The following is a 27852-nucleotide window of genomic DNA, read 5'->3' as shown; positions in this document are numbered from 1 at the left end:
CGTACTAGACCTGGCACCATTGGCGTGGGTCTTCCTTCCATTTTTCGCTGTTGTCTCCTCTGTTTTTGCTGTTATTAGATGCTCTGGGTGCTGTGCCACTGCCATTCAGTGCCACAGCCAAATGCTTCCTGTGTAAATATGACTGTGAATTGTCAGTCACTCCTATGGTAGGTGCATTGTGTGTGTAAGGTAGGACATGGCTTCATATGTGTAGCATGTCCTGGTAGTGAATCACCCTCCATTTTGTTTTCACTGCTGCAAGACTACCTATTCTCCATAGGCTAGAATGGGCAGACTGGCTATTACATCTTATGGTCCTATGTGACTCAGGGAACATGGTAGAAATTAGAGTTTAGTATGCCTGAGCTCAGATTAATTAAATGCACCTTTTAGTGAAGTTGGTTTTAATATTCTGTGTTTGAAAATACCACTTTTAGAAAGTAGGTATTTTCTTGCCTAAGCCTCCTGTGTGCTCTGCTGTCATGTGTATTGGCTCTGGGATTAGAGGGGCAAGGCAGGCTGAGTCAGACCTGGGTTGAATAGCGAAATCTGCATTGAGTAATGTGGAGGGGTAGCTCCTTGTCATGATAGGGCTGTGCCTGGCAGGTGAATGCTGGCTCCACCTCCTACTGTGCGTCTGATGGCAGACCCCCTCTTTCTGAAAGGAAGGATGCAGCCATGTAAACAAAGTGCTCCAGGCCTGACCAGAACTGGTTCTGGCTGGGTACAGTGACTAGAGAATTTTGAGAACAAAGACTTTTGGGGGATAAATATCAGTGCCCAAACCCCTGATTTTTGTATTGCTCCTGGATGTCAAGAGGAACCTCTGTCCATGTTACTGAAGGAATCTGCAGGAGAGCACTGTCCTTGTGTGCTGTTTCTTGAATTTGCCTTCAGTAATTCCCCTTGGACTTGGAAGAAGAGGGAAAAGGACTTTTGAGAGACTTTTATTTTTGCTAAGCAATCACCCAAGGGCTAGAAGAGAGCTAGCCTACTGCTGGAGTCACAGGCAAATCTGACTCCCCCACCAGCCTCCTGATTCCTCCCAGCGAGGATTTCTATCTGCAGGTGAGGCCCCTGTGAGTTCCAGGGCCTCTAGTTCTACTATCTGAAAATCGTCGCTAACGCCGTTTGCGAGCCGCCGCAGTTGAAGAGCGTAAAAAGAATCCACGCGCTGCTGCTGCCAATCGCTCGGAAACCAAAGATCATTGCATCGCACGCTTGCGGGCCCCAGAGTGTTTGCTAACCCCAGAGATCATTGTATCACACATTTGTGGGCATTTTGAAGGCTCGCTGACCATGGAACATTGCATCGAGATCATCGTAGCGCGGACGTAGGGCGCCTGCCATTTTCCTCGCTTCGTACCCGGATCGTCGCTCCCTCGCGGGGCGCCGTTTTCTTTCCTTGCAACAAGATCGAACACACAACAGGATCAGCGCATCATCCTCCCTTGCGGCAAGGATTCAACGCATCGCTGGCCTAGCGTGAGGAAATCTGTAGCTTTGTCCCGCACGCACCAGCAACCTGGCACATCATCCTCCCTTGCGGCAAGGATTCAACGCATCGCCGGCCTATCGTGGGGAAAATCATCGATACAGCTCCTTTGCGGCATTTGATGGTTTTGCTAAGAATCCAAGTACTTTGTAAGTAAGAGGGTCGCAGAGACCACTGCTTTGAACTAAATCCCTATTTGAACCCTTTGAACTATTTTTCCAGCTTTTCAAGAGTATCCCCATTTTCCAGTATTGTGGCATTTTACCGTTATTGGTCTTGTGTTAACTCTATACATAAAGATACTTATTTTTTATAACTACTTGTGTGGTGTCCCTTTGTAGTGTCCTTCACTGTGTTACTGTGTATGATCATAAATGCTTTACACACTGCCTCTGAGATAAGCCTAGCTGCTCGTGCTACGTTACCACAGGGTTAAGCAGGGGTTATCAAAGGGTATAGCCCCCTTACTCAGACTTAGGAAGAAGGGTCCCTACTTGGACTGTGGCCAGCCACTGCCAACTAGAGACCCCCATTTCTAACATTGGTCATCAGCGGTGAGGATCTGGACTTGCATTTGTGATTGCATACAGTAATTATAGTGTACACTACTAGTGAGTGCAGACCATAATGCAACCACATACATTTTTGAGATTTTTTTATTCTATTTTTGATTGATATCACTAGTTATTTCTACAATGGGCAAGCCCAGATCCAATGCCTCGGAGGAGCTCTCCTGGGAAGAAGAGAGAATAGATACCTACAATGCCAAGCAGCTCGCGTTCTTTTGCAAAAAGTTCACAGTCCCTATCACAGGCCTCACTAAGAGAGAGGAGTTTTACAAAGCCCTGAAGGCCTGGCTAGAGGCCAGGGATGCTCCCATGAATGTGGGAGGGCCTGGGGAGAAGGGAGAGACTGTGGGAGAGCAGCAGGTGGAAGTAGTAGATTTGGTTGGTGAAAAAGCGCTGTCTAGCCCGGGCACGAGTGTGTCCTCAAGGGGTCTGTCTCTAGAGGAGATGAAGGACAGGGAGAGAGATAGGCGGCATAATATGGAGATGGCTAGGCTCAAGATGGAAGGTCAGGGGGACCTAGAGAACAAGAAGTTCGAATTTGAGAAGATGAAGATGAAATTTGAACATGAGAGAGTATTGAGGGAGTTGGAGATCAAGGCCAAGAGTGTAGAGATCTCCCCTTCTGGTGGCAGTATACCTGTAGTGCATACTGAGAGTAGAGTGTATATACCCAAAGAGGTTATTAAGGATTTCCATAAAAGTGAAGATATTGGACAGTGGTTTGCAGCATATGAGTTAACTATGGTGTCCCACCGGGTCCCTGAGAAGGACTGGGAAGCGGGGTTGTGGGGTCGCTTTGTTAGTGAGGGGAGGGATACCTTGTTGGACCTACCTCAGGAAAGTAGAATGGTTTATGCCCACATGAAGGAGGCTTTGATGGCCCGCTATGGTTTAACCCCTGAAATGTATAGGCAGAGGTTTAGGACCTGCAAGAAGTCAGAGGGTACCACGTGGGTTGAATATGTGTCTTTTTTTTGCAGAGCAAAGGAGCGCTGGGTAAAAGGTAGCAAAGTAGAAACTTTTGAGCAACTGTATGATTTGATTGCATGGGAGCATTTATCTAGTAACTGTTTTCCTGAGTTACGCCAGCACCTGATTGATTGCAAGCTAACTAACCCTAGGAAGCTTGCTGAGGAGGCGGACCGCAGGGTGAGCACCAGGATTCGCAAGGGTCCAGTGGGAGACTTCGCTAAAGGTGGGCAGGGTCCCCAGCAGAGAAGTGGGGGGATAGTGGTAAACCCAGGGAGTTTCCAAGAGGGCTCCAAAGTAATTCCCAAGGGAACAAAGCAGTGGTATCCCAGCCTCCCCAAGAGCAGAGGTCAGTGCCCCCGACAGGTAGGCCTGTTCAGAGGTGGGCATTTTCATGTTTCAAGTGTGGTCAAACGGGCCACCAGTATTTTGATCCCCAGTGTCACATGAGGGACCACCCTGCACCAACCATTGCACCACCCCCGCCAGCTTGCTAGTGTAGCCCAGGGAGAGGAAGAGATGGGTGCCCCAGAGGATGGGCCACGTAGAATTCACCCTTGTTTCCTTAGGAGACTTTGAGATGGTCCCTAAACCCGCACTGCCTGAAAACACTAAGAAGTACCGGCAGTGGGTGACCATCGATGGCCATAGAGTGGAGGCTCTAAGGGACACAGGACCCAGTGTAACTGCTGTCAGCTCCCGGTTGGTGTCCAAAGAGCAGGTTGTCTCTCATGTATTCTACCCTGTAGTGTCAGCAGACAACTCAGAGAGCCAATGTGAGGTGGCTCAGGTTCCCTTTGAGTGGGGGGGTCTCAGGAACTCTTCAGGTAGCTGTGAGGCCCGCCATGCCTGTAGACTGTCTGCTGGGCAATGATTTAGAGTACTCCCGTGGGCTACGGTGGAGAGGAGAGCTCACTTACAAATGTTGGGTCTGCCTGAGTGGGCGTGTGCTACCACTAGGTCCATGGCAGCCAAGGAGGGTGTTGAGAAAGATCTGGGACCTGAGAGTACGGCCCAGATCCCTGCCTAAGAGAGAAGGGGCAGGGTGTACGTGAATCCGGCCCTCTTGGTGTCCACGGCCCAGGAAGGAGCAGACCCCGAGGGGGATGCCCTGAAGCCTACCGGGGAACAGAGTGCCAACCTGGGGGACCTACCTGAGCTGACCCATTTGCAGCAGGAAGGAGGGCCCACCAGGGAGGAGTTTTGTCAGCAGCAAAGAGTGTGCCCTTCTCTTGAGGGTATGCGGCAACAGGCTGCAGCCCAGGCAGCAGGTGACCAGTCTGGTTCACATCTGATTTATTGGGAGAATATAGCGAGCCTAAGACTGCTGAGCTGGGGTCAGCCTTTGTGCTGGTGGTGCCCGCATGCCGCAGAGCCTTCCTACTGGGGTTGGCTCATAAACATTCCATTGGCAGGACATCTAGGGCAGACTAAGACCTTTGAAAGGCTGGTCACCCACTTTTATTGGCCCCAGATACGCTTACATCGCTGTACGCCTCGCACTGAAAGCCCTGCACGCTTCGCATCAGACGCCGCACCACGGACGAATGCGTCCGCGAGGTGCGTGAGGTTTGGCAAGACCCCCGTCCGAAGCGCACTGAACGAAGCAAAGACAGCGTACGACAGCGCTACGAAGAGCAGGTAGTGAGAAAACACTGCCCAACAGAGCAGACTTGGTAATTAAAGCACCTGGAAGCAACCTAACTGCCTAGTAAGAACTTTTAAGGAACACTTGCCTATTTTCTAAACCTTGTGGCCTCATAGTACGTGTTATAATGGTCTTGTGATAATTGTGCCTAAGCTACATATATTTTTACATAAAGATTACGTATTTTTATACAAGTACAACGCCTGGTGTCTATTTGTGGAGGAATCAGTGTTTTTACTGTGTGTGATTACAAATGCTTAACTAACTTAGCGCTTCTGAGATTATCCTTGACTGCTCGCGCCACGCAACCTAAAGGGTGAGCAGGGGTTACTCTTAAGGGGTAATTCCCTTGCCCTGACTAAAGGAGAGGGTCCCTGTTCCTCACAAGTGCATTGAGGAACCGGAATTGATTTCCGGTTATGTGAAGCATATAATCGATGTTTTAGAATTAGCATGATGTATCTAAATTACTTACCGCAAGTACGCAAACACTAGCATAAACCCGAATTGCAGTAATTTAGAGTTCTAACATACACTGCTTTGCACGTTTTACACTTGCTTGACTTGACCGACGTCATTTTGTGGCCTCACTCGAAGCCCTACATTAGCAGACTCCATTCATTTCTTGCACCTAAGTGGTTCTCCTGAGAAATAGCCCAACTGTTGCAATACTGCTGTCTCAGCTCGTTAGGCTTGTCAAGATTATAGGTAGCAGGAGGAGGCCGATAGGCACATTCCGGTAGGGGTGCGGAGCGGTCTCCCTCGGAGTTAGCAGAAGGGAGTCACCCGTACGACCTTGCTAATCTAGCATGAGCTAAACAAAGAGCGCTTTGTCTCCCATATATGGTCTTTCCTGCTGCACCAACCTGTACCAACTTGTATTTTTCCATCTTAGGTAACGGTTTCAAGAATGTAACTGTATATATGTGATGTTCTGATAATGTGCCAGCAGTCTTCTTGGCGGACCTCGTGGAGTTAGGTCGCAAGGAGCTCCTCTGGCAGAGTTTGTTTGTTATAATAAACGATTGGACCTTCTGCACTGCCAACCGACTGATTATTGGTAATGGGAATGTGATTGGTTGTGAAAATGACTCTAATTGGGAGGTGGTAAATATTTGTCGGTACTTCAGTTGGCGACTCCGCCGGGACTCCGCGTTGGGGTCGTCCCTCTGTAATCAGAAGAGAAGCGGGACATTGAAAGGGGTGATCTTGATCGGGGGGTTGAAGAATAGGCCCAAAGAATTCGGGGTCTGCTCCGCTCTCCCGATCGCGAGAACCCCAGCTGCTAGTGGCCCCATGCCGGAGTCCTTCGGGTGTAACCCGAGAACCAGCCACGTTGGCCTTAGCGGGAGTTGGCAGTGAAGAACGTACAATCTGACATGCGTGCACCAGGAGAGTGTCTTGTCTCGTTTTGTGTTGGATATCGTTTTTTGCAATTTTGGAATTGGAACTTGGCATTTGGTGACCTGTGGTCACGGAGAAACTTTGGAAATAGGGGGTCTGACGGGGCAACATTGAAATTGCACGTGCAGATGCCTCTGGTTTGGTCTGTGAACTAGAGATAGAGACTAGACGCCTTTGTGGGAATTGCGGTTTTTACTTGGCTGGACTGCTCTCGGGAACGCCGGCAGTTGAGATTGGGTAGCACCCGGACAGATCTGGAGCGGCGCTTGAAAAAGCGGGCTTAGCCAGAATAGTTCGGGAGGTGAACCATGAATGCTGTCGGATGGCCCGTAGGTCGGTCTGTGGTTTAGAAACCTGTGTAGCTATCTCTAGGCAGTCTAAGAACAAGACTGTTATAAGAAAACGTTTTGCAGCTTTGAAGATTGAGAAGTATTCTCCATAGGTGGGAGTCGACGGGCTCCACCTCTTGTTTGCAAATATCTGTGTTTCTGTTTGGTGATGTCAAATTGAAGATTTGTTTTTCGATGAAAGAATGACTTTCAATGAAAACATGGCCATGTATATGAGAGCGAGATGATTAATGACTATTGATTCTTCTGTGTTATGAACAATAATCCTTGATTCCTTTTCAGCTGAAATTAGGTAGAAAAGGGCAATGCCGTGCTTTAGTAAATTATGCTTTGGCTGCGTTCACCGAGGGAGCACGAGGTTGGACGAAAGCCAGCCAGCCCCTCCGGAGGGAACACCCAGCCATGATATGTACTGCAAGCACGGGATAGGTCCCCTTCTTTTTAATACCTTATGGCATAAGTACACCAAAGATAATGTGGAACTACAGTGGCCGAAAACTGGGTCTTTTGACGAGAAAAAGATTCAGTATTTACAAGAGCGTCTCTTTGCTAAGCGCAGTAGACAGGCTATGTTTGACACCCTTAACAAATGGCAGAAAGAGGCAAAGAGGAGACGCATTTGGTCTGAGAAACTTCTAAAAATACAGCAAGGGCAAACTGTAACTCAGAAAGCCATTGCACATGACAAGAATAAGACAGCGAAAAATATTGAGTACGCAGATAGACAGTTCAGGTTGCAGGTGGATAAGAGTTATGTAACACGAAATGAGGCCGAAGATGAGATAGAGGATCTGTTAGATAAAAGACCTCCCCCACCGTATGCTCCACAGCGCTTATACCCTGCGGTACCCCATGTGAGAACAAAGCTTACTTTAAGCTGCCTGATTTATGGTATGGGAGTTGCTATTTTGGAATAGTATTCCCAAAAGTATACCATGTAAAAAGAATCACTGGAAGCAATGCACACGAAAATGAACTAACACGTTATAAAAGAGCTAGTTTTGAAGAATTTGTAGGTGATATATTTAGTGCATTGATACCTTCAGTGGGAGTGGTTCTGAATACTCAAAGAATTTGCAAATTGTCTACCTTCGTGGATCGCTTATCGACTGACACTGCTGGAGGATTCGTATTGATCAATACCGAATTGGTTGCGATCAGATCAATGGTTTTACAAAATCAACTTGCTATTGACATATTATTAGCAAAAGAGGGCGGGGTCTGTAGAATGTTGAAAGCGCAACATTGTTGTACTTACATATCTGATAAAGTGTTGAAATTAGAAGGTATGTTAGGAACATTACTCATTTGGAAGAAGAACTGAAACCACTGGAAGTTGATAGTGCACGGAAGAGACTTACTGATGGTCTCTCCTCTATTGGTACTTGGATATCTAATGTAGGTAGAAGTATTGTAGGTAAAGTACTGATACCAATAATGGTAATATCACTAATAATATTGGGGATAATGATTTGGTACAAATGCTGCTGAAATAGAAAAAGGTACACTATTAATGAGAAAATGAAGGAAGGAAAATTGACGAGATTCAAATCGAAGAGTTAAAGGGGGACATCTGTAAGAGAAGGGAAGTTTATCAGAATAATGATAAAAAGAAAACTCCCCAAGTAATAGAAGAAATTGAATTGGGAGAGTGTTGAAGTTGGCATCTGGTTCCTTAATTTGTGATGATATTAAATATCATCAAAGAGGGGATTGATGGAGCAAGGTTTCACATATACAGAATCTTGCTTGTACTCAGCCCCCTCTAAATAACCTATAATATATTAACCAACATTTTTGTTTACTAATATTTGCACTACACAACATTTCTAGTATCTAGGGGAAGCTTGCCTATGTGCTTTTACTAATAGTTACTCGAATGCATTAAAATGGCCGCCGAAAACGCGGGTAAACTTCTGCGGATGCGTCTGTCACATCTACGTGGCATGACGTACCCTTTGCTTGGTGGGAAATCTTTGCTTCTGCGCACTAGTGCCAGAAATGGCTGCTTTAAATTTTACATGCTAACGCTTATGCTGCAGCTTGTGCTAAACTTGTTTGTTCTGCTTAACTATTATTGCACAAGTTAAAATAAAGTAATGGGGTTAGAGTAGAGATAAGTGGTATACAGTGCATTCATTAATTTTGTATTCTAATATGTTTCTTTTTTACTTTGATACTAGCTCGTACTTTGGGCCTGAATACTGTCACATCTTCCATCTTGGAGGATGCAGCGCACGCGCACTCTGACTCTGAAATTGCTGAGGCATTGGCCTTGAACCTCGGCCAAGAAGCATCTTACCCACGATGTCCATGAGAAAACGCCCTTCTGACCTCAGTAGAAACTGAAGCTATATAAATTGTATCAAACTTGTTGAACAGTATTGTTGGGCGGAATAAAGTCATGGGAAAGTAAATTGTGTGTGGGGATTCAATCAATATGAACTGAATTGAAATTACATCATCTTGGTATGGTGTGATGACCTCTCCTCGTCTTTCCAACCAATCACTTAAGGGGAACACATAGATTTGCAACATTTAGGGGTGGTACATTGCCCTCGAAATGGTATAACTAAGGTAGGTTTAGATAGAGAAATTGTCTGACTTGTCTGCATAGCTGACCTGTCGCTGACCCAGCGCACTCAATAGGCGATCGAGAAGCAGAGTTGCTGGCGGAGCACTCCGTCAGAAGAATCGATTACCGAATAGGGGTTCTAAATGGCTTTTTCTAGAGAGAGGGGTGTGATGCGGGCGTTGCACTTAGCTGAGGTCACCTGTGCTGATCTGCACCTGTCTTATCCCGTGGGCACCTGATTACTCAGGAGCCTGGTCCGGGTCTTTTTACCCCAGCCCGTGGCCAGGATTGGTCATTGCACCATTCTAGGCAAATATAATCCATGTGGTATGTCCTTGTACTATTTCCCTTTCGCACCCTTCCCAGGTGTTATTGTGATTTCTTACAAACTTTATGTCCTTCTGGTTATATTCTTGCTTGTAAAACTTATGGTCACAATATTGTGGCCCTTTTCATTTTGACTCAGAAAATCTCTCATAGATAAAGGTTTTAAAACTTTCCCTGAGTCTGTGGTTATTATAAGAAAGGTAAATATGTTTAAATATTGCCTGTTTATTCTAACTCCCTTTGAATCACAGGACTTATAATAAGGTGACGAGGTTTGGGAAGTCATGGTTTACAGGTATAAGTCCTAAACTGACCTCTGCGCAAACTGATAGGGTGAATAAATTAGTAATTAGTTAGGCAGGACTGCTAGTTCAAAGTGTGAATGTTATATGGGCCCAAGGTGAGTATGGTAAAACTGAGCTAGTAGGTCCCTGCGCGCTCTATCACTGGGTCAGTTTAGTCAAATCTTGAGTAGATAATGCTTGCTAGTTTTTAAGCACATCAAAATTCCAAGACAGGAATCTGTCACGTGATACACTGAAAGGAATCAGCCAATGGATGGTTGTGGAAGTGAGACTGATGTTGTCCAATTGGCAAATTGAGGCGGCAGAGAGTATGCCAATGCCTGTTGACAGCTCACTGTAATCAGTTTTGAACCCTTCCAGGGTGTCCATGTGTGCATGTGTACACGAGTGTCATGTGGGCAGCGGATGTGGTGTGAGCAGGATTAACCCCACTGACAGACATGTGCCCACCTCAGTGCAGATGATTCTATCTGATGCTCAGGGCTACTCCTTCATATTGATATGTATATTCGTATGATAGAAGGCTGCACCATGACGTGTGTATCCGTAGCTCTTTATTGCACACAACTGGAACCCCCCCTCAGTAATTCACTGGCATGGCGAGGATGATTACATGCAGGGTCAATGTATGTATGTAAGTCCCGGAGTATCGTGCTACTCACCGAAAAAGCGCTTCAACGCCTCGTAAAGGGCAGTAAGCGCTATATAAATGCAATTACAATACAATACAATATGTAAATGGCATAGTAATGTGTATTTCACACTCTTGGGCATCATGGCAGTATCAGCATGAGGGTCAGTTATGACTAGCAGACCCCTGGCACTCTGAGAGAGCCCCGGCCTAGCTGAGCATCAGAGCTAATCTCTGGCAGACGTGTGTTTGAGCAGAACTCTCTCACCTCTGAGCAGCACCACAGGATGGCTGGCACATTGAGCATCATTTGAGCAGTGAGCAGACATCTGGCGCTCTGAGAAAGTCTCCGCCTTCCTCAGCATTAGTTCTCCTCACTGGCGGAATCGTACTACTACAAGCATAGGTGACAGAGCTGGGCAGCATCACAGGCATGCTGGCACACGGAGTGACATATTAGCAACACCTGTGCACTGTTAGCAGACCCCTAGCACCATGACCAGGCCTCTGGTCCTCTGAGAAAGCCTCATCCTATCTGAGCATCAGCGCTCATCCCTGGCAGACTTGTGTTTAATCGGAGCTCTGCACAACTGAGAACCCCACAGCAGGCTGTCATATTGGGCACCATATTAGCAACACTAAGGGCTATATAATTGAGAGCCCTTTGGAATATTTGAGAAACACTTAGATTTATGTTGGAAGACGCCTGGCATGTAATGGCAGTGCCCAGGCATATACCAGACTAACTTCAGATAAGAATGTTTTAATGGAGGATTAACTGGCAGAGGATCAGTAATGAGCATTCAAAACTGCTGTCATTTTCCGATGGATTTTCAATGAGAATTTTCCAGTTGACACTTTATATCAGATAGGTGTTGCTTCTCCCTTGATACCAACACATTTGCCTGTTGTGTGTCCAGGGTTTGTAAATCATAGCTCTGACCCATTTAGTTTTCAAAAGTCTTCTGCCAGGAAAACCCTGCCTTCCTCAAAATCATAGTCTTGTAGTGGAAACTTCTACAGCTAGACCCATCACTGGCCATAGACACAAAGACCAGATCTCGGTGATCTTCAAGTCACTCCATTGGCTCCTGGTCAACGAGAGATCCCAATTTGATACCTTTAGTCCTGTCCCTATATCTGTCTAGGGACAGGCTCCCAGCTATATAACCAAGTCTATATAACCAAGTCTCCTGAGTAGACATCTGAGATCTGCTAACCAGAAGAGAGCGACCACCCGCTTTACAAGTTCCAAGGATGTGGCAGAAGATCCCGACATGTGCCAGGCCTGACCCTCTCAAGGTCTCCGTCTCCCAAGGAACCCAAGGCATTGACTTCTAGTTAGAACTGTTGTCCGACACCCGCCCCAACTATCTCTCCTATCTCTCTGTTTACCTTTTATCTCAAAGCGCCCTGAGGCAGCGTTAATGGGCTATGTATGGCTGCTCAAAACCATAAATAACTGTATTGTTAGTGCTCAGTAATGTGACCTGTTCATGCGTATACTGACCAGTTATACCCCTTGCTAGAGTGGGGGGGTGGGGGGGGTGTTGAGGTACAACAGCCCCTGCTCTGAAGTCTCTGCTGTCAATGAACATCCCAGACTGTCTCTTTTTAGACTGAGGTGCTGTCACTTGTGGTTCCAGGTCCTTCTCAGACCTGTGGAACCAGCTCTGTGGGAGAGACAGGGAGGAGCTAGTATGATGAAACGTGCCTTAGAGAAAGTCACCCCAAATAGGTGTTTATTGTTTGGAACTTCCGGGATTTCCTAACTTCGAAAACAGACGCAGGGAGTGGAGCTCCCTGCAGGGCTGGAGGTGGGGGAGGGGGTGGGGTGGTTGGGGAGGGGGCTACTTGAAGAGAACGTCCGCCTCCAGCGCCCCCAAAAGTGATGGAACTTCCTGTTCAGATTTTTAAGATTATTATAGGGAATTAAAGTTGAATCTTCATCTCCCAGTCTATTACCCTTCCTTTTCTGAGATATGACATCATAGGTTTCAAATGATAAATTATTTATTTTACTGTTTAAAGTATATTATTAAGAATACATTCCAACCATGGAACGTACAGAGGAAATTTCGTTTTTTTTAGTTATTTCTTATAAAAAATGATATATGATACCCATAAATTATGAGAGCGAAGTAACAAAAATCGCCGATATATTCTTAGAGAGATGTTAAGAATGTTAGGCACAGAGTCATATATATACAGAGATAAAGAAATAAGTACAAACACATAAGCACACACGTAGAGAAATGACAATTTTAAATGAAATTATTAAACGGGTATTCGCGTGAACTATTTACTATGTTGGATTCAAATGTTTGAATGTAAATGTTGTATTGTGAATACAAATGGTTGTTTCATAAATGCATACATATGCAGCTGTATAGGCTTACAGAGATAGTCACATATTGCCTTGAGACCCTCGCCGGTGAGTTCCCGCGCTTATGAATCCCTTGATTGATATGCTCGCGCACACGCACTCTTAATATCACTATCACTAGTATGATCTAAGTGCATCCTCCATTTTAGGAAGTCAGGTGGAGGCGACACGGACACCGTGGATCAGCCAGGGGTGTCTTCCTTGGATTTCCCACGGGCCCCTCTCTTTTTTGTCTTTTCTACGGTATTTTAGGAGTTTCCCAGATTTCTCTGTGGCCTTTCCTAGAGGATGACACCTGGCGCTGGTCACACCTCGCCCGCCCCTTTTAGTGACGTCACTCTCCGCAGGGTTTGATCTCACGCGCCTCTTCAGGGTATATAACCTCTGTCAGGAGAGAGACACGTCAGCCAACAACAGAAGCTCACCTGCCCTCAGCACCGGAGAGAGCGAGGCCGAGCGAACCACTGTCGCAGGACAGAGACAAAAGAGACCCCTCTCAGGTCGACAGAGATAGACTGCGGGGCACAGGAGTTCCACCTCGAAAGACAGAGACTGCTTGTAGAGACAGGGGTAACTTCTCTCAGGACAGAGGCAGACACCAGTGCAGAGCATGCTTCAATGCGCCTTCCAGGTGAGCCCCGCTACAGGCATCAGGTTTTTGCAGCTTTGATGGCTGGATTTGTATATTTTTCGTCTGCTTGGGGGACATAATTTATTTCCGTTCTCCACTTGGGTTGTTTGAAAGCATTTCTCTCGATCTCGCTATTCATCTATTGTTTTTTATAGAGAGATATCTTTTAAAATACAACAGACGGTGCATTCAGTTGTTAGATAATGTATGTGGCTATATTATTGCCTTCATTTGTTTCTTCGTTTTTTTCATCTTGGCTTTCTCATGCTTTTTATGTATTTTTTACATTCTCATATTTTTTAATAAGTATTTGTTTAGTTTCTCAATATATGTTTGTGAGTAGAAGGAGAGCCCCTTTTATTCTTACCTTGCCACGTGTTTTAATATCGCCAGTACTGAGACCATTCCCCATGTGTTCTGTGATGTTCATAATATGGGCGTCTCTGTCTTCCGTGAACATTGCAGAAGCATCCTGGGTAGTTAAGGTCTGTTCAGGGCCGGTCCTAGAACTTCTGGGGCCCCGGGCGAAAGGGAAGATGTGAGGCCCCTCTAATTTTCATGTAAAATCCAGTCGCGGCCAGCATGACTCGGGGGTGGGAGGTCTTGCATGGGTTCGCGCGGAGGGTAATTTAAAAATAAAATAAACTTACCTTCTCAGGCCTCGCGTCATCTCTGCTCCTGACCTGCTCTCTTTCTTTCCTGCCTCTGACAGGAACAGGAAGCAGGCAGCCTCCCTCTCCTAAGCCAATGAGAACGCTGCAATGGCAGCATTGGCAATGACAGCATTGTGATTGGTTGGGCCGCCGACCAGCCAGGCGCCTATGGGGAAGACATTTTCTCCATGTAGGGTGCATTGGTGCCTACATGGAGAAACGCCAGAGTGTGCATGACTGTTTGGTCGATCCCGGAGGGCCGACCAACAGTCAGGGCCTTTATCAGGGAGCAAGGCAATCCTCCCCTGCCCTAAAGCAGACCCGCCCGCCCCCAACCAAACCCTTCTGCTTTCTCGCAGTGCGAGTAGCAGAAACATAAAATGGTAGTTTTAGCATTTTGTGTTTCAGCTTCTCACACTGCGAGAAAGCAGTGGGGCAACGCACCTCCGCCCTAGTGGAGGAGCCGCCCTTGGTAACATCACAAGAAGTGACATCACAGAAAGTGACATCGAAGGACTATTGATCTTATTTGGCAACCCTGAAGAGACCTAACATCGATATATCAGTAACATGGACAAAAAGATAAATATACAAATGAAATAAGTCCATATATTTTAAAAGTGTATTAAATGGATTACATTTGTCACAAAGATGGAAAAGCTAGGTGCAGGTCTCACAAAGATGTATATTAGTTACTCCTCAACTGATTGTTTCCAGATGAGTGCATGATACAATTTCCAGTTCTGCTCCATAAAGTGGGGAGATCCTGTGAGGTAATGATAGCGCTGGGATGCCTGAGGGTAGTCATGCGCTTAACAAGAATTAATATTAATAATAATAATAAGGAGGGGCGGGATCATTCAAAATATAAAATGACACAAGAGAAAACCTCTCACACCATGGATATAATTTCAAATTTCAAAAGGCTTCCTTATCTTTCTGTGCCATTATTGTGCTACCTTAGTATGACATTAATACTTTGTAATTTGTTTTAACATAAATCCTCTCTCTAACCAGTATCTCCATACACATGCTAAGAGACGTAGGACAATCTTTTTTTTGTGTGTAGGCTCTTTACTCGCCAGAATTATAATAATAATAAATAATATTATAATAATAATAATAAAAAACATAAGGCCCAATGGAGAGAATGACATTTGGACATCACAGAACAGGATCATGGCTGCAAGGTGTAGGAGAGCAGGCCTGCCGTCGTGCAAGCAAGGCAAATTGTGACTCCACACTACCCTCTAGTCACTGACTGAGCAGTAAAATACATCCATAATTTGGGTGCATTGGACAGATAACCCCAAAAGACCATGGTCCCATTGCACTTTCTACGCTATTGATAGCTATGCCCTTCAGATGTCGCCTCTTGCCCTAAGCATGAAATTCATGAATCTGTGCTGCCTCTCAGCATTGGACGATGACAGTGAGGCCTAGGGGAGGGTGGGCCTTCTGTGAGCTGCACAGCAGTACTGGATCATGGCTCTGCGGTGCAAGGGAGAAGGAACCAGTGAACTAGTAATGTTGCCATTGACCGTTATGCAAGATAGAGCCCTGGTGCCACTGCACCTGCTGCACTATTGTTAACTACACCCCCTGAGAGAGGACCCCTGGACCTCATAGCCATGTTCCAGTGCTGCTTATCTCATAGGAGGGTGCCTCCTCTTGTGAGTGTCCAACCATGGTTGTGATGCCCATGGGAGGGAGGGCCTCTCGCAGGCCTCACAGGTCTGTGAAATGGCTGTGAGGCCCATGAAAGAGAGGGCTGTAGCACACCAGTGGTGCCATGGTGCAAAGTGAAAGCATCTCTCACCCTCGTCCACTGGCTGCACAGTACAGTAAAGCCATATTATGGAAAGATTAAGCTCTTAATATGCCTGAGCCTCGTGCCACGCCACCTGCTGCACTACCGATTGCTATTCCTCTGTTAGAGACACATGCACAGGGCCAGGGTCCAGCACTGTAAGAAAAAGTTTAATGGGCCCAGGAGTGGGGAGCCACACAAGGAGCGCTACTCTCGAGTGCCTCTCATACATGGTGTAGCATTGAAAGGATTAGGATAGACCCATAGGCCTATCAGCAATGAACCATGGCTATGAGGCCCAGGGGAGCGGGCCCCCTTCAAGGCCTTTCAGTGCTACACCATGGCTTCAAGGTGTGGACCCCCTCACCATGAGCCCGAGCTGTAAGGCCCAGGGGAGGGTGGTTCCATCCATTTGCATGCACAAAGTTACAGGCCTAAACGCAAACTAAAACAAATTGCCAAAAAAAGGCTTAGCACGGGGGAAAGGCCTAGCAGCAAAGGGAGTTAAGGACCTTGTACCCCCCAAGAAATCACATTAGCCAGTGCTTGAACATGGGTGATGGAGTCCAAGCTCTAGCCTAAGATTTTGTACTGGGATAGCAGAGCTTAGGCTACAAACTTTTTGTAAAATCTTCCCTTTGTATACATTTCAAATAGGCCAATTAAAAATGGGCATATACTCAACGAATACCTTGGGGTAGGCAACATTTTTATTTTATATATTTGCATTCGATGTTTAAAGTGTTTTTCTCTCCATAGATTTGTTTAAAAAAAAAAGTTGTAAAACGTAGCCTATGGCTTAAACTACTAGACACGGTACTGCCCAAATAGACATCATTTTTCACAATCAAGTTTTTCGTGACTACTAATTAAAAGGTAACACTTTTTCCCCTCAAAGCTTTGGGGACGCGTAACATTCATGCACAACTGAAATGAGGAATAGAACACTATGAACTCTCCACCAGTGGAGCCTGCAAAACACTTAACAATTTTATCTGACCTGACTCACAGCCCCTAGACTGAGAGAGCTCTTTGGAACGCAGAGATTGAAAGCTATTTACATCTAAATTACGGAAGGTGCTCCTGACCCTGCATGGTGCGTGCCCCCCTCGTGTGCTACAACACCTTCCATTCAGCCACTGACCAGCATCTCTTTCGCAGCTCATCAGCATCTGTGAGAGTTGCTTGTCTTCATAAATTGTTTTACCACTGTCAGGCCCCCGAAATGCGTGCTAATTGGCACTGGAGTGGGAAGTGGACGGCATCCCCAATTACAAATGTAGACGGGCCTCGCGCAAACATGTGGGCTGCACGGCTCAGGGGAAAAGGGCCCCCCTCCCTGGGGGTTAACAGCCATTGCCCAGTGCTACGAGGCACAGGGGAGGGGGGCCTCTTCCTCATTTCCTACACATGCCTGCGAAGCCCAGGGGAGAGGCAGCCCTTCCCTGGGCCTCACGGCGGCCGGTGGGGAAAGACTTTTGCGAGGCCCCCTGTTGATGGGCTGAGCTCGGGGCCCTGGGCAGCCGCCCATGCTGCCCATGCCTAGCACCGGCCCTGGGTCTGTTATAAGATGTTCAACAATAGAGGCTGTTATCATACAGCATAATCCTCAGAAATACGACAGTAATATTTAGGTCCCTCGTTTGCATTGGAGGAATAGAAAGCATGGGTTGAGTAGTTACTTGTATCTGCTTTCCGTTTATCGAATTTTACCCTCAGAAATTCTTCTTTCACCTCCTTTTTGGATAAAGTAGTTACAATCTCGGGATCTTTACGTACATCCAAATCAAAGAGTTCTTTAAAGGTAGTGGTCACATACTTTATCCATGGTATATTCTTGAAATTATCCAAAGACAAACAATCTTTGATAATGCTCTTTGTGAAACTTGTTTTCACCTTCAGCCAAATAGACCTCCATACCAGGAGAGGTCTCAATTCGATTAAATCGGCTATATGGTCCAACCTTAGTTCCTCGTGGACCAGGTAGTTAGATGCCGATGAAGGTAAACAAAGTAACCGTTTCAGAAACAAATTTTCCAGAATTTGCAAGTCTCTGTTAGACCCGTACCCCCATACCCCTGAACCATAAAGCGCTATTGATGAACATCTGTGCCTATAAATATTTAACATTGCTGGAATCCGTCGGCTGCCCAGTTTATTAGCAAAACGGAAGACACCTAGTGAAGCCTTCCCCATCCTGGCTTTTATGTTAGTTTGTTCAGGTGTCCATGAGCCCCGACTGTTAAAAGTAATGCCCAGATAACAAAAGTTATCTACAACCTCAATTCTGTTATCTTTAAAATAGAAAGACTTAGGGTGATTCACCTTTTTGCCACAGACCATTATGAATGTTTTAGAGTTATTGATTTTGAGTTTCTTACCCTGAATAAAATCATAAAAACAGTTCATTAGCCGCTGGAGGCCGATTGGGGTTCTAGATAATAAAACAGTGTTGTCCGCATATAACAACACTGGAATAGGTAGGCCTCCTGCTTGTGGTGCATCAGCTTGGACCTGTTTTAATTCTTGTTCCATAGAATTAATAAAAAGGGAAAAAAGCAAGGGGGCCAATACGCACCCCTGCCTAATGCCTGATTTTACCATAATCTTTCTCGTACACTCTCCTGCTGGTCCATATCGAATCTGTGTGGAAAGATTGGAATATAACCTAGCTAAGAAATGGATAATACCTGAGGGTGCTCCCATATCAAGAAGGGTTGTCCACAGCAGGGAATGATTCACCAGGTCGAAGGCACTAGAGCGGTCCGCAAAACAAAGGAATAAGGAGCCGAATTTGACCTTAGTATATTTACCTATTAAAAGGTTGAGGTTGATGCACTGGTCAATGGTCCCCAAACCCTTTCTAAAGCCATATTGGGATTGTGCCAGGATATTATTATCGGTCGCCCACTCCTCCAGGCGTAGCAGTAGTACCCGGCTCATAATTTTAAGGGAGGAGTCTAAAAGGGAGATGGGGCGGTAGTTTTTGGCCTCCCCTCTATCTCCCTTCTTATAAATCGGGATAATAACGGATTCACTCCAGGTTGCCGGAGTGGAGTAATCAGTGGCAGCATTAAAGACCTGGGTCAATAGAGGGCTCCAAAGGGCCAGATCATGTTTGTATAGATCTATCGGGACCCCGTCGGGTCCTGGGGCTTTACCTCCTTTACTAGAATTAATTGCCGTAACTACTTCTCGGATGGTAATTCCCAAAGGCTGCGGAGTCAGCTGGGGATTCATACAGGTTTTATCATAAGACTCCTCAGGGGGGTCAAAAATTCCTGAAAAATATCGGACCCAGCTATCTTCGCTTACTAATGCGGTAAGTACTGGGAAATCTTCTTTCTGGAGGAATGGGGCGTTAATAGTACTCCAAAACAATTTACAGTCCCGGAGAGCTGCAGCACAATCCAAATTGTCCCAGGCTTGTTCCCGGAGTTCGTTTTTCCTACGTTTAAGTTCTATATTATAATTGGACCTCAAGGTTTTAATCACTTCCCTGTCTCTTGGGAGATTGGACAGTGCTTGCTTAAGAGTTTTTAGCGCTGTTGTACAGGCTTGGTCAAACCAGCCAACCTTATCCCGTCTAGAATTGATCTTATTGTTAGTAAAAATTCTATTAATAATAGTGCCAAGATCCTCAAAATCCGCTATAATACCCAAAGGGGGGGCATTGACTTCCAGACAGCGAAATATCTGTCTGGAACCATCTACCACAACTGTACTATGTAGTTTTTCTGATTTTTCCGTACACCACTTTATCCGGGTTCCATTAGGCCTACTTGGAACAATATTGTCAACAACCCTGCCTGTAGGCGTAATTCTGGGACCCCAGATAAGAATAGACATAGTTAGGGCATTATGATCGCTCAGACAATAGTCCTTAATGATTGGCACTGTACAGAATGGCACCAAAAGGGTTGAAATCAACAAATGGTCAATAACCGACTCAGTATCCCTCCCTTTGAAAGTTGGAACAATATTGCCCATTTTATCAAGAGCTGGTTGGTGGATAACTAAATCAAATTTTAGCAGGAGACCATTAAGGGAAGTCCCATATAGGGAGTGTCGAAAATGTGCTAAATTCTCCCCCGAATCCCCATCAAACCCACAGACTGGGGTGTGAGAGTGCGGACACGTTCTGATGTTGAAGTCCCCTCCCCATATGATGTCGTAGGATGTGTGGGATTTATTACAGATTTCATTTAAAAAGGCTTCCAGTTCGTCCACGACTAGGGTGCTGGTAGGATCAAATGTGTTATTGTAATGATTGATCAGTAGAGTGTTCCTACCCTTTTTGGCTTGTAATTCCAGAATTTGTGAATGTGTGCCAACAGTAGAATATGAACCTACAGTTATCGGGAGATCAACAGATATTAGAACAAGCAGGCCCCCTTTTGCCCTCCCCATAACGGATTCCTGTGCAACACAATTATAAGAAACAAAACCATCAAAATGAATGTCTATAGTGGACCATGTTTCCTGTAAACATAAAATATCAAACCCAAGAATAAGTTCCCTCCACCCTAGAGCCGAAGCTCTCTGACGCCAGCCAGCTATATTCCAGCTCACCATGGAATACCCTTGATCACTTGAAGTAGATATCTCTTCTAAAGGAGAAATCATTGTACATCCCCTATCATCAATAGCCTCATCGGGTGGTGAAAGATGGACTTCAGTTGGTTTATCGAGGGTTAAGGGGATCAGATCGGGTAAATCAGAAGTTATTTTGCCAACCATTACTGGTAAGGTGTAATGCTCCACAGTAACCCCACTATCGAAAGAATTAGTCTCGTTGGGTAGAGGGGGAACAGTGGTATAAACACTGGGTAGTCAGTCGACTCCTTCAAGCCCATCAAGACAACTATATCGATTATAATCCCAGAAGGTGTTCTGCGGGGTCTGAAATGGGGGCAATCTGGTGTGTCTTGGGCGAAAAGGCCTTCCCCTACGTTCAACCCTAGTCCAGTCATTGCTTCCATCATAGTACATGGGGTTAATAGGTGGTGGGAAGAAAAAGGAGACAGGGAGAGTCTGGATAGTAGAATCTAAAGACCTATTAACACCCGCACATATGTAGGACACTGTACGTGGATCTCTAAAACTGACAGTGATACAATCTCCCTTAATGGATTTAGGGGTTTTACCAACCCATGGTACCCTCCTCACCATGATAACTTCATTGTGCAGGTGTGCCGGTAAGGGTCGGTTCCAATTAAGCCATTTTATAACTTGGTTTTTAAGGGAGTTAAAGGTTTCAGTTTCACCCCTATCTAATGGAGGTGCTCCTGCCAGAATTACCATAAACCGGTTGGCCTCCGGTGGGAGATCAGGCCGTCTAATTCTTGGCGTTTTGAGATCTTCGGGTGGGGGCCCTTGGGTATCGATAGACATAAGTGCGGGTGGGATATGCAAACCTGGCGGGGGGCCTTGAATATTCTGTGGGGCAACTAGGTTAACCGAGTTGGAAACTTGGGGAACAGGTTGGGTGCTTACGGTCGTTGGAACAGGAATTTGGGACACAGTAGTTGGAGGAATAATTTGGGGAGTAGGCATGCTGGGAGGGAGACCAGAACTATTAGGCTTGGAGGAGTTAGCTAGAAGTATAGCAGTTGATTTCTCTATATTAGACATTCTGAAATCAAGCCTATCTAGTTTGGCCTCTAATGGAAAAATAAACGATTTTAGTAGGGTTGCTATTTTATCCATAGAGATATCGTTACTGGGTGAGCTCCCTTCACCGTTGGAATTCAACAATACAGATTCTCCATCTATTCTAGCTGTTTTAGATGCCCTCCCGGTATTTTTACCCTTACTGTTATACTGTCTCTTCCGTTTCTTAATAGCCCCTTCTTTCCCCCCCTGAGTGGCCAGGAGGGTAGTATTTCCATCATTTACAGAGGGAAAGGAAACATTTGCACAATCAGAGACAAGGTTAGAATCAGCTACGATAATGGGGGGATTAGATATAACAACAGAATCTACACTTAGCGGGGGGGCAGAATCGGGAAGTAAAAGTTGGGCATCCACCACAGGCAAGCAGTCAGTAGGTCTTTCGGGAGTTTTAGCATTGGCTAAAGGGCCCATACTAGAACGTTTAAGAGACATTAGTTCCTTGGACAGTCGTTTCTCCAGTGTGACAATTTCTTTGTCAATAATGTTATTAGCCCTAGTAAGAAACTTCTCCATACCTCCTGCGGCAGATTGAGATCCTCCGGCCAACAGGGATTTGCTCCTGGTTTCGCGACCGACCATGATCCACAGGAAATCAGGCAGCAGGAAAATTTAGGGGGGTAGTCCGGTCCGGTCACTGCCGGTCACGAACGGGCACAAACGGGCCCGCTCTTGGCCCGGTCTTCGCCCGCTTCGTCGTCCGCGCGCGTCCCGCGTACGCGTTCCAGGCGTGGTTAAAATAGAGGAGGAGAGAAGGGGGCGGGAAGAGGAACCAGGTGCGCGCGGTGGACGGCGCTAGCACTTCTGGACCTCGCAGTCCCGCTCCCAAGGCAGATGACAGATCAGGCTCTCCCCCTGCCGAGGTGACCGAGCCGATATGCTCCCAGGTCGCAGGATAGTCAAATTAATGGGCTCCGCTGCAGTTCTTGCCCCCAGAGCGGCCACAAGCACAGGACAGCACTCCACACGCAGCTCGAGCGGCACCCGCACCAGCGGGGGCCGCGAGGAGTTTTAAGGATTTCAGGCAGGTCGGAGGGAGAAGGGGGCGGGAAGAGGAACCAGGTGCGCGCGGTGGACGGCGCTAGCACTTCTGGACCTCGCAGTCCCGCTCCCAAGGCAGATGTCAGATCAGGCTCTCCCCCTGCCGAGGTGACCGAGCCGATATGCTCCCAGGTCGCAGGATAGTCAAATTAATGGGCTCCGCTGCAGTTCTTGCCCCCAGAGCGGCCACAAGCACAGGACAGCACTCCACACGCAGCTCGAGCGGCTCCCGCGCCAGCGGGGGCCGCGAGGAGTTTTAAGGATTTTAGGCAGGTCGGAGGGAGAAGGGGGCGGGAAGAGGAACCAGGTGCGCGCGGTGGACGGCGCTAGCACTTCTGGACCTCGCAGTCCCGCTCCCAAGGCAGATGACAGATCAGGCTCTCCCCCTGCCGAGGTGACCGAGCCGATATGCTCCCAGGTCGCAGGATAGTCAAATTAATGGGCTCCACTGCAGTTCTTGCCCCCAGAGCGGCCACAAGCACAGGACAGCACTCCACACGCAGCTCGAGCGGCACCCGCGCCAGCGGGGGCCGCGAGGAGTTTTAAGGATTTCAGGCAGGTCGGAGGGAGAAGGGGGCGGGAAGAGGAACCAGGTGCGCGCGGTGGACGGCGCTAGCACTTCTGGACCTCGCAGTCCCGCTCCCAAGGCAGATGACAGATCAGGCTCTCCCCCTGCCGAGGTGACCGAGCCGATATGCTCCCAGGTCGCAGGATAGTCAAATTAATGGGCTCCGCTGCAGTTCTTGCCCCCAGAGCGGCCACAAGCACAGGACAGCACTCCACATGCAGCTCGAGCGGCTCCCGCGCCAGCGGGGGCCGCGAGGAGTTTTAAGGATTTCAGGCAGATCGGAGGGAGAAGGGGGCGGGAAGAGGAACCAGGTGCGCGCGGTGGACGGCGCTAGCACTTCTGGACCTCGCAGTCCCGCTCCCAAGGCAGATGACAGATCAGGCTCTCCCCCTGCCGAGGTGACCGAGCCGATATGCTCCCAGGTCGCAGGATAGTCAAATTAATGGGCTCCGCTGCAGTTCTTGCCCCCAGAGCGGCCACAAGCACAGGACAGCACTCCACACGCAGCTCGAGCAGGCATCATTTATCAGAGTCCTACCATCATACGTGTTCCTACGTGCTGGCATCATATGTTAAGGTGGTGCCTTTCATACCTGGGTGCTGCCCTGCTGTTGGGCTCCCCCTGTGATGGAGTGGCTGTGGTGCCAGTCCTGCAGCTCATGTGCGAGTCTATGGCTGTTTATACTCCATGCTCTACCTGCTGATATGCCAGGCAGTGTGCCATGCTAGGACAGCTTATGTTTCAACCTTGAATTGCTAAATGCCAGGCTGAGACTGCTCACGTGCCAGGAAGCAGTCACTCGTTTGCCAGTCTTGGACTGCAGTTTGACAGATTGCACTTGCTAGCTGTGAAAACACTCAGATCTCTCCTCTGTTATTCCCCCTTATCTGTCCTCTTCCCTTTCTCGACTCTGTTGCCTTGTGTTCCTCTCTTTTAGCCCTGTCCACTCCCTTCCATGTTCTTATACAATGAAACAACTCGACTAATATTGCTTTCTCCCTTCTTCCAGAAACCACACGCCATCCTCAGGCTGTCCAGGCAGGTGCACACAGCGGCTGTGGAAGGTAAGTGTCTGTTTGTACTCACTGCCATTGGTCTGAGGTCACGCTGTATTTTTTGTACGCAGTTAAGGGCTCCGGTGTCCCCTCCCCTGGTCTGAGATCGCTCGCTATATCTTGGTCCCAGTTGCTGGTTCTGGAGTCACTCTCCCTGCTCTGATGCCTCTCAGTATACCCTGGGCCCAGTTACTTGTTCTGATGCCACTCTTGTTGGGCCTGGACCATTCTTTATCCCATGGGCCCAGTTACTGGTTCTGATGCCACTCTCCCTGCTCTGATGCCGCTCAGTATACCCTGGGCCCACTTACTGGTTCTGATGCCACTCTTGATGGGCCTGGACCGCTCTGTATCCCATGGGCCCAGTTACAGGTTCTGGTGTCACTCACCCTGACGTGGGTTCCTTATGCCATGGTTCCAGTTACTGGTTTGAGTCTGCTATCAGTCTAGAACTCCAAGTGTCCCATAAAAACAACATCTGGTTTTGGTCTGAATCATCTGGATTTGTGCCTGATGCCAGCCCAGAATGCTTGTAGTTCTTATCCTGTCTCTTTTTTTCATTCAGTGTTGGAGGGGAGCCCCCTGGAGAAGGCGGTCACTAGCAGCTTTGCTTCATTCATACATGGAGTCCAGACAGATCACCTTTCCCAAACCGTGCGGCACCGAAGCAAGCGTATGATCCTGGACAGCATCGGCGTTGGACTGGTGGGAAGCGCGACCCATGTGTTCAACATCGCCCTGGGATACTGCCAGGTAAGAGGAGACATTGAACACACTAAGCATTACACTCTGCAAAATACAACAATTAAATGCTCGGGGGAAAATATCTTGCAAACACGCATTTTGAAAGTGCGAACAAGCAAAAAATTCCACAAAGCAGTGAATCGCAGAATCTTGGGCAATTTGTCATTCTCAGGGAATGCAAAATTACCCAAATTCCGTGAGCGGAACAGAATTTACCTCCCAGGCCTACCAAAAAAGCACACCAAGGACTACACGTCCATTACAACCCTGTACATCAGCAGAGTGCACCATCACCCAGGAGTCATGCCAGTTAAGGTGAGTGTGGTAGCAAAATGAACAGCACATCTTGTAGCACACAAGCATTAAAACACCCTGCAATGACTCAAAAAGTTAGAATGGCCTTGAACTACTCAAAGAGAAAAGGAGACATTGACTTAAAGCAAAATCTCATGATTCAAACCATCCCTTGATCAAACCCCCTTTGAGACATTAGTTGTTCAGTATCACCATGAGATTTTACCAGGTTATTTTCCAAAGCTTGGATCTAACCAAGCAACACACCATGAACCCCTCACCCATTAAATAACTCTCAAGAATGAAAGCAGGGGCATCTACCCAGAATCATAGGTAAGAAGAGAGACAGACAAAGTCACAAAATCCACCTTGATTTACTAATCCACCATGAAAAACTCATCCTCTAATCACACCCCAGGCTGCCTTCAGATTTTAAGCAGTTCATATAGTGAGACGCTAGCAGGACTGTGAGAATGGACTATGGTACCCAAAAAAACATTGGTACCTCTGGTCCCCTGTACAACCATCCTTCAGAAAAACTACATCTAATCACTGAGACTCAGTACCTGCTCCTGCATTTCTTCTAATAGGCACCACCACATAGGTTGAATCATCCTGTGTATAGAGTTGAGTAATCCACATCCCCACAAGCTCCGTTATTCCTCCACTAGAAGTCTATGTGCACTGTCCATTTCTAACTTTTAATTCTGTCTCTCACAGGACATGTACTCCTTGTCTGCCATCAGCTCTGTGTATGGAAGGAAAGGATTGAGACTCCCACCTACGCTGGCTGCATATGTCAATGGAGTAGCGGTAAGGATTTTGAAAGCTATCACTTTATCCATCAATCACAGACTGAGAGCCATGAGTTTGTGAGAAGTTTAGTTAAATGTTGTCTCCGCCAATGTTAAACCATGTCTGTTTCCACTCCTGTAAAGAGTCTGTATTGGGCAATGGCACAGTCACTCAACAAAATATTAGAATATGGATCCTACACTTCTGTAAATTGTGTCCATAGGTTGATGACACTATTGCTCTGCTTATCTTCACTTCCTGACACACCCTTCTTTAAGTACCTTCTAATCCTCTACTCCTCTTTTAACAGAGTCACTCCATGGACTTCGATGACACTTGGCACCCTGCCACTCACCCGTCAGGTGCTGTGCTCCCAGCTCTAATGGCTGCCTCCCAGATGTTGCCAGTGGGTTTCCGACCCAGCGGCTCAGACTTTCTGTTGGCATTTAATGTTGGCATCGAGGTGCAAGGAAGACTCATGCGTTTCTCGAATGAAGCCAGCAATATCCCTAAAAGGTTTGTATGATGCCCACAAAAGGCAGAAATATCATCTGGCCAACACACGATACCCATAAGTGGCTCTAGTGGCTCCAGAGCATTACTAAGATGCTGAAAGAGAATAGAAATATTCCATGTGTCATATGTGAGATCCATACAGAGAGAGCATGTTATGTTGTGTGCCTGATGGGGGCAAAGGGCAGAAATATCCGGAAGAGGAATCTAATGCAAACAAAATCATGCATGTGGATAGCACACAATATAATGTAAACATGGTAACATTTATTTTTCCGCTCACTGTAACTAGAATATTTGTTTGTGTCAAATGCTTGATTAGATCCTAGCCTTTTGTTCTACGTTTCCTCGTACTGCACGATAGCATTAATGTATGACATGTTTTAAGTATTTTACCATAATTCACACTTATTGTTAGCATTGCCCCTATTCTAAACCTATTTTGATGTGATCACTATTCCATGTCTGACACAGTTCCTTGTATTTCCTTCAGGTTCCACCCTCCTTCTGTTGTTGGCACCATGGGCAGCGCTGCTGCTACAGCAAAGCTCCTTTCACTGAATGCAAAACAATGTGCCCATGCTTTGGCGATTGCTGCCTCTCTGGCGGGGGCACCTATGGCCAATGCTGCAACTCTTGCCAAGCCTCTCCATATTGGCAATGCGACCCGCTTTGGGATGGAAGCAGCACTCCTAGCTGCCCGTGGGATGGAAGCCAACCCACTTATCTTGGACGATGTGCCAGGCTGCTCAGGGTTCAGTGCTTTCTATGGTGACTACCAGCCCTCGTCCCTGGCAATGCCAGATCAAGATTACAGCTTTCTCTTGGAGAAGCAAGACATTGCCTTTAAGAGGTTCCCAGCTCACTTGGGCATGCACTGGGTGGCAGACGCTGCCATCTCAGTCAGAAACAGAGTCACCAATATAACGGGCTCCTTTGACCCTGCTTCCATCCGCGCTGTTCTTCTGAGGGTCCCAGTCTCTAAGTATATCAACAGGCCCTTCCCAGAGTCTGAGCACGAGGCGCGACACTCCTTCCAGTTCAACGCCTGCACAGCCCTTCTGGATGGCGAGGTGGGCATTTCTTCCTTCAGTGAGGACAGCCTTAGTAGACCAGATCTCATCAACCTGTTGAGGAAGGTGGTGGTGGAGCACCCTGAAGACAATGTGGCCAACTTTGACAAGATGTATGGGGAAGTAGTGCTGCTGCTGGAGAGTGGAGAGATTGTGACCGGCAGATGTGACACCTTCTATGGACACTGGAGGAAGCCCCTCAGCCAAGAATCACTCAATGAGAAGTTCCTCTCCAATGCTACCCATGTGCTCTACCAAGACCAGGCACAAGCAATTATTGAGGTGGTGAAGGAGATAGAAAACCTTACAGACTGTTCACAACTGGCATCCTCTCTGCAGTAA

The 27852-nt window shown here is 47.0% G+C and overlaps 1 protein-coding gene across 1 annotated transcript; it reads left to right on the top strand.

Moving 5' to 3' along the window:
* The first annotated feature begins 2190 nt into the window (after nucleotides 1-2190).
* LOC147728172 (cis-aconitate decarboxylase-like) lies at nucleotides 2191-27852 on the top strand. Its single transcript, XM_086963745.1, has 7 exons — nucleotides 2191-2569; nucleotides 3603-3766; nucleotides 23974-24100; nucleotides 24657-24844; nucleotides 25850-25942; nucleotides 26235-26440; nucleotides 26931-27852. The coding sequence occupies exons 1-7, from the start codon at nucleotides 2191-2193 to the stop codon at nucleotides 27850-27852; spliced, it is 2079 nt and encodes a 692-aa protein (XP_086819871.1).

The sequence above is a fragment of the Lissotriton vulgaris genome, chromosome 3_1, assembly GCF_964263255.1.
Source record: "Lissotriton vulgaris chromosome 3_1, aLisVul1.2, whole genome shotgun sequence".
NCBI classification, from domain to species: domain Eukaryota; kingdom Metazoa; phylum Chordata; class Amphibia; order Caudata; family Salamandridae; genus Lissotriton; species Lissotriton vulgaris.
This window is presented reverse-complemented; position numbering and strand designations above follow the sequence as displayed.